General features: G+C 41.7%; 1 protein-coding gene across 2 annotated transcripts; it reads left to right on the top strand.

The window, feature by feature from the left end:
• The first annotated feature begins 3,785 nt into the window (after positions 1–3,785).
• LOC104451754 (wall-associated receptor kinase 2) lies at positions 3,786–6,759 on the top strand. Of its 2 annotated transcripts, none has more exons than XM_018875555.2 (2): positions 3,786–4,704; positions 6,321–6,759. In XM_018875555.2, exons 1-2 carry the CDS (start codon positions 3,834–3,836, stop codon positions 6,632–6,634), a joined length of 1,185 nt encoding a protein of 394 aa, XP_018731100.2. In that variant the 5' UTR covers positions 3,786–3,833; the 3' UTR covers positions 6,635–6,759. The 2 variants fall into 2 exon arrangements, with proteins under 2 accessions (XP_018731100.2, XP_039170355.1); XM_039314421.1 differs by lacking the exon at positions 6,321–6,759 and adding an exon at positions 4,837–5,572.
• Positions 6,760–7,047: the final 288 nt, after the last annotated feature.

Here is a 7,047-nt window from a genome sequence, read left to right as displayed (position 1 = left end):
TCCGATTTAGTCATAAACTTTTTAATTTGGTCCTAAGCATTTTGACAATTTGCTAATGTAATCCATCTAGCCAATTGTAGCCGAAATTCACTGACTAGACACCAACTATCCTACATGGCACAACTAGAGTTGATGTAGATAATTTTTGTAATTTTTTTTAATTGAATTTTGGTATTTCTTTTCTTTTCTTTTCTTTTTCTTTATTGCAACCAACTCAGGCTAGTAAGGACCCAATGACCCTCACTGACCACTAGGCAAGGTCCTGCAGGGGATCCTCACCAAGCCCTCCTCTACCTTTGCATGCGGCTAGTCTCCAACCATTAGTGGAAATGAAGGAAAGAAACCAAAAAAAAAAAAATTTTAAAAATTTTAAAAATTTATCTACGTCGCATTGGCCACGCAACGTAAGACAGCCGACGCCGATTGAGCCACCACATCAACATTTTACGATATAGCCGGAAGGATTATATTGACAAATTATCAAAAGGTTATGACAGAATCGGCATGAACGCAATAAAATTAGGATTTTTTAAAATAATTTTCCCAAATTTCTCATTACTATGTGTGCTTGTTTCTTCTTAGATACAAGATGGAGGAAAGTTTGCTGTTGACACCTAAATTTTGGCGACCCATTTAGACATTTAAAAAAAATTAGGGGTTAATTTTATCCCTAAAAATAGTTAATTGCATAAGCATATAGTTTTAGGTGCATTTTTATTTGTATTGCATTTGCATGGGACCAACAACGAATGGACTTAAATGGATGATTCGAAATTAATGAAATTGGACTAAACCCGCAATAATGAAAATTCTTGGGCAAAGCCCGTGGACATTATAAGAACTGAAATTTTCATTGGAAAGTGTTTCAATTAGGAGATTAATTTATGCAAGATTTGAACAGACCGTGGCCGACTGATTAAAAGGAATCTGGCATATAATCTTGGGCACGTCGAAAGCGTATATTGAGAAATCAAAGGAAGATTGGGATTTAGTCAATCAAGGAAGAAATTTGCTTGAAAAAGGAAATCAATATAGCAGAATAAGCTATTCCCATGGTCAATCAAAAGGGAATCGGCGGAAAAAGCGAGTATAAAAGCCAAGGGAGGAGGACTCTCTTTGGAGGGAGGGAGAGAATTGAAAACACACTGCGACAGAATCTAGGTTAGTGAGAGCCGAGAGAGAGGGGGGTCTTCAAGGTCCTGAGCGGCAGCACTTGGAGGACTTCTCTGGGGTCAACATTCGGCACAATGGAGAGCACAAACTTGGCACTTGCCATAGACACACGCAAAGAAGAAGACCATTCTCGGCCTAGCCCCGTTCAATCCATCTCGTAGCGCCCTTTACGAAAAAGACACAAGAAGGAACAAATTCTAGGGATTCCTCAAGTCCTCAAAGCGGCTGCCGATCCATTGTTGATCCACCGTGAGTCCAGGCCGCTGATCCCCCAACGACGAGCGGCACCCATACCAACCAATAGCCTCGCGACAATCACACCGAGAAGCTGCTGCTTCGGCCGTCGTGACTTCAGGAGCCCCAGAAATTCACAAGCCCGGCCACGCCTACGGTAGATACAGAGCTCTGAACGAAGAGGCAGTCGACGACGACGACGAATCCCCTCCATCGGCAAATAAGTTGGTGCTGTCAATCTGCAATGCTTGGCCTGTCAAAGTGGAGGGTCCTCAGTTCGAAGTTTCTTTTACGTCCGAACCGGCCTCACTTTTTCCGTTATCACTTGGATTACTTGGAGAGTTCTGGGCTACCATCACTTGAAAGGAAAATAAAGGCCACGGATATTGAATAAAGGAGCACTCCACGAAGAAGCACTCCCAAGATAGTTCTGAATGTTGTCCAAGGAACACGTGCACACATAATCCCACCGTGAGCAACTCGTTGAGGGTCAACCCTTTACTGTATGCTTGACTTCGGCAAACCAATCTTTGGACAACTCCAGTCGCATGTAGCCACGCTGCGGAATCCCGTGCATTTGTCCGCGGGAGAGTTTTTGCTAAAACAGAAAAAGAAAGAACTTATTCTGTGCAGGTTTCTGATCGAGCCAAGCACCGTGGAGCCGTGCTTCATCGCCATGCACGTAATGCTTGCCGCCGTTCGCCGTCGAGAAGCTGGTCTCAATCCCGATCCGATTGCACTTGGTCCAAATTTGGGAAGAATATCATCAAATTAGGTAAGATGCATATCTCTAGTATATTTGGAGATTTTATTACCTAAATATATGTCTATTTATATCTAGTTTCATATCCATGAGTGATAGACATAACTTTCAATTAGGATTTATTTCCTAGTTCGCAACCGCATACTGATTTTTATTCCATCTATAAGGCTTTAGATGGAATAATTAATTACGGAATAATATTGATATCTTGATCTTTAAGGCTTAAGATCAATTTATCGATTTTATTAGCGAAATAATCAAGTTTGATTTAGATATTGTTTCCTAATTCGGACGATGTGTGATGATTCTGAATGATTTTTGTGCTTCTCTTTTAATTGCTTTATTTATCTCGAAAATACAAAAAAAGATTGCATTTGCATATCATGTAGATTATATTTGATTTCCTATGTAGAATTGCATGATAGAATAGTTAGATACCTTTTTAATTATATTAGAATGCATGTTTAGATGATATCTGGGTTAGATAATATCTTGGAATTAAATTGCATGTCGAGATAAATTTATAAGTTAAGATAGGATTCGGATCAGTCTATTTCCTAACTTAAAATAGACAATATCTTACTTTAGTTAGATTTTTATTGTTAGCAATTTTTAATTAGGAATTATTATTAAGAAAACACAAAAAATATATTATGCCCATGTCATTTAGAATTAGATTCATGAAATGCATGCCATTTAGTGATTGGTGCTAGGACCATTTAATTAGAAATTGCATGTCATTAGAATTAGGTCATTTAGTTAATATTGCATTGCATATTGCATGATTTCATTAATTAAGTGAAAATAAAAATAAAAAGGAATTGCGTGTTAATTAGAAACCATATCTAGGGTTGTTGATGTGGATTTTGAATTAACATTGCGGATGCTTTCGTTGCTACGAGGTAAGTCCCGCATTTTCTATTTGCTTTCTTGGGTGTTAAATTGATGGATTGCGCACCCGTATGACCGCCCTCGCATGTTAGAGAATTAAATTTAAAATCAATTCTAGCGGCTTGCCAAACAATTTTTTCAAGATAAAAGAGAAAGGTACCGAAAGGGCATTAGAAATCTAGCGAACCAAGTCCCCGTACCCATAGTCTCTGGTTTGTAGGAGTAAAGTGGATCTCCCATTACTTTACTTGAGTTTCTAATCGACCCACCAAAAATAGATTAGTGGCGACTCGATTAAAAAATCAATCGTATGTTAAGAAATTGAACTTAAGTCGCGAATTGGTATGGGGCTTGGGAGGCGAGATTAAGTCTAGGCTTATAATCCATTAGCCAAATTTTAGGTGGTTCACCCGAAAAATAGGTCGCGACATTTGCTAAGCAGCCTCAACATCACCATCATGCAGTCATTGTATACTGTGACCATCCCTTTCTCTAGGACAATTATTGAGGGCGCGTTACCCTTTATGTGTAAAACCTTTGTATATGGTTTTCTTTTTAAATTCTGTCTTGCATTTGTTGTCATATGCAATCGGGTCCCTCCAATTTCTATAGACACAACTTTCCCTTCTGCCCTTCATTGTTGTACTTAATTTCATCAATTCGTCGATGTGTATATAATGGGTCGGTGAGAATGGCTTCCACTCTATAAACACGGACAGAAGCACAACAAAAATACGCGAGAGAGAGTTTGAGAGTTTTTTTTTTCCCCGAAATGAAGGGACTGCATTGGCTTCTAATGGTGGCTGTGGCCTGGCGGTTGCGACAAGGCGTTGCTCCCCCCGTGCCTGGAATGTGCGAACACCGGTGTGGGGAGGTGGACGTACCTTTTCCGTTCGGGCTCGATACCAATTGTGCGAGGTCCCCAGATTTTTTGCTTAAGTGCACCAACATCGAAGGGAGCGGTATTCAACTACAGTGGGGGAATCTTACGATACACAAAATCTCGGTCGGGAACTCGACCATGATCGCCAGTCTCCCCGAAGCATACGAGTGCTATGATCAGAATGGCACGCCAGCAAATCAAAACAGTTCTCTGGCCATCGATCTATCTCCAAATCCTTGGTACAGATTCTCAGAAACCCAAAACAAGCTCGTCGTCGTCGGCTGCAACGCCTTTGCGTCCGTGACCGATGGAGAAGGGATGGTCAGGAGCGGTTGCGTCTCCTACTGCAGCGGCAATGGCGACTTCGCCAACGAGACCACTTGCTCCGGTCAAGGTTGCTGTCAAGCATCCATCCCAAAGGGGCTCAAGACGCTCGACATTAGCATCTCCTCCTTCGGCCAAAACGTGCTGAAGTCGCAACGTGGCCGCTGTGCACGGGCCTTCATGGTGGACAACAGGCCATTCAATATCTCAAACTTGACTCTCCAGACGTTCCAGGATGTGGGTAACAACTCGGGCCTTGTTCTGGACTGGATGGTCGAATCGGACGTGAGCTGCGTTATGGCCAAGCGGAACAGGTCGAGCTATGCCTGTGGTAAAAACACGAATTGTACAGACTTCGAGAATGGACCAGGTTATCGTTGCCTTTACGAGCCTGGGTACTATGGGAATCCCTATAATCCCTTCGAAGGGTGTAAAGGTAATTCAACGTACCCGACTCATTCATTAGCGCACTCGAATGAATTGTGTGGATAATTAATTAATCAACATGCAAGAGCCTAAGTATTGTATCTACCTACTGATTCCATTTAGTTTTATCCCATTTAATTAGCCGCCATTCGATTTGCGCTGCAACCTCTTCCTCCACTCTCCGTCTTGCAACTCACGCCATTGCTGCTGCCACCGTCATCCGCCCACCACTTTAGACGAGCCAGCCGTTGGACCACGACAGCCGCCTCTCTCTCTCTCTCTCTCTCTCTCTCTCTCTCTATCTACGCTGATAGACACTTTTCCCTCTCCTCCACTGGCAACGGCACCTCCACTTTGGAGATGACATTAAGTGCCACCGCCACTGCAAGCAACAAAGATGACGTCTCTCTCTCTTCTCCTTCGTGAACCTGGCTAGTGCCTCATCTCGGCAGTGACAAGTCCCCAGTACCATCTCCTCAGCAATGAAGGAGATGAGACTTGCTTTGCTAGTCTCTTCCACAAACGGATAAGACCTAATGAGGATACGACAAGGCCGTGTTTCGAAGGTCATGGGGATGATGAGGACATGGTCACGATGGCTGTAACATTAGTGACAGCGGGAAAAGAAAGAAAAGTGTATTTTCTCATTGCTATAATTTCAATGAGAGGTCTATATAAAATTTGAGGAATTGTGGCTGGACCTAGGTCTATGTCTAATTGTTGATCATGTGGCTCACATGATACAAAGAAAATATCTCTCTTGAAGTTCCAACTTTTTGCCTAGTAGAATAAGTCTAGATGGTCGCCCCCACCCTGACAACATCATAGTCAACATCATTTCTAGCAACTCTATCCTCAAGTTGCAATGTCAAGATCGATGGCCCCCTTCCCCTGGGCCTATATATATATATATATATATATATAGAACCATTAGAGTAAATCTAGATATAAAGAAAATATCTCTCTTGAAGTTCCAACTTTTTGCCTAGTAGAATAAGTCTAGACGGTGGCCCCCACCCTGACAACATCATAGTCAACATCATTTCTAGCAACTCTATCCTCAAGTTGCAATGTCAAGATCAATGCCCTCCTTCCCCCTGGGCCTATATATATATATATAGAACATAGCACACGTACTAAAATGCATCTAAATGGATAGTTATAACGACTTCATCGTATTTAGTGATACATATGGATATTAGTACATCCACTTCACTCATAGGATAGTGGCTCATATTAAGAAAAGCATGTACGCATGTCAAGATATAAATGCCCTCCTTCCTAGGCTCAGTCATTGTCCCCAGTGATCATATCTAATATGGCAACAATAAAACCTCGCCTCACTCTTGCAGTATAGGTTCGCACATCATTGCGAAGTTGAAGGCAACATCAATCTCCATTGATGGCATGGAACAACGCCATTGTTGAGCTCAGATTCGATGCAGAGAGAGGCTGAGAGTAGAGAAAGAAGAGATATCTTAAGAGAGAGTGAGCCTATGTTGCAATTCTATAACCGAAACTTGAGTGGGAGAGCATTACTCGACTAAAAGTCCATGCAACGGCTAGTTCAAATTGTTTTTGCCATTAACCGAGATAGCTGTTCAATTTCTCTCCTGCATGATGCAGACATCGATGAGTGCAAGGAGCCAAAAAGATACCCATGTCACGGAAAGTGCAAGAATACACTCGGGAGCTACAAATGCCAGTGCCGACTTGGAAAGAGGGGCAAGGGTAAAGAGCGTTGCAAAGTTTCTCCTTTGGCCATAGCTATTCCAGGTAATTCCATGTATATCCCATCAACTCACCTTCAACTATCACACCCATGGGTTGGATTGGGGCTATTTTCTTTTTTTCTTTTTGCTAGATCCTTTTACAGTAATTATTATTCAAATTTGCAGATCTTGGTTGATTTAGATTTGGGTAAAAGTTGTTCCCTTTAGGTACCCTACGGTGAATGGTTCACAAAATTTCAATTAATTATTCGACTGAAGAGACAAACAGAAAAAGAGAAAGAATAAAAGAAAAGGAATACAAACAGACAGATAGCCTGTTTGAGAGCTGTCGCGACCAATTTTTCGGGGTTGAACCACCTAGGATTTGGCTAATGGATTATTAAGCCTAGACTTAACTCCGGGCCTCCCAAGCCCATACCACTCGCGACTTAAGTTCAAGTTCTTAACATGTAGATGGATTTTTTTATCTGGGAGTCACCACTAATCTATTTTTTTCGTAGGTCGATTAGAAACCCAAGTAAAGTAACGGGAGTTTCACTTTACTTCTACGAACCAAAGACTATGGGTACGGGGACTTGGTTATACTAGATTTCTTTAATGCCATTTCGGTACCATTCTTT

The sequence above is a fragment of the Eucalyptus grandis genome, chromosome 6 (assembly GCF_016545825.1).
Source record: "Eucalyptus grandis isolate ANBG69807.140 chromosome 6, ASM1654582v1, whole genome shotgun sequence".
In the NCBI taxonomy this organism is placed as follows: domain Eukaryota; kingdom Viridiplantae; phylum Streptophyta; class Magnoliopsida; order Myrtales; family Myrtaceae; genus Eucalyptus; species Eucalyptus grandis.
The sequence above is the reverse complement of the archived record's forward strand: the minus strand, read 5'-3'. Positions and strand labels throughout refer to the sequence as shown.

Excerpts from the sequence above, each read along its gene's own strand:
- LOC104451754 (XM_018875555.2), top strand. The coding sequence starts at position 3,834 with ATGAAGGGACTGCATTGGCTTCTAATGGTGGCTGTGGCCTGGCGGTTG. Across the intron at positions 4,705-6,320 it reads TCCCTTCGAAGGGTGTAAAG|ACATCGATGAGTGCAAGGAG; the intron begins GTAATTCAACGT and ends TGCATGATGCAG.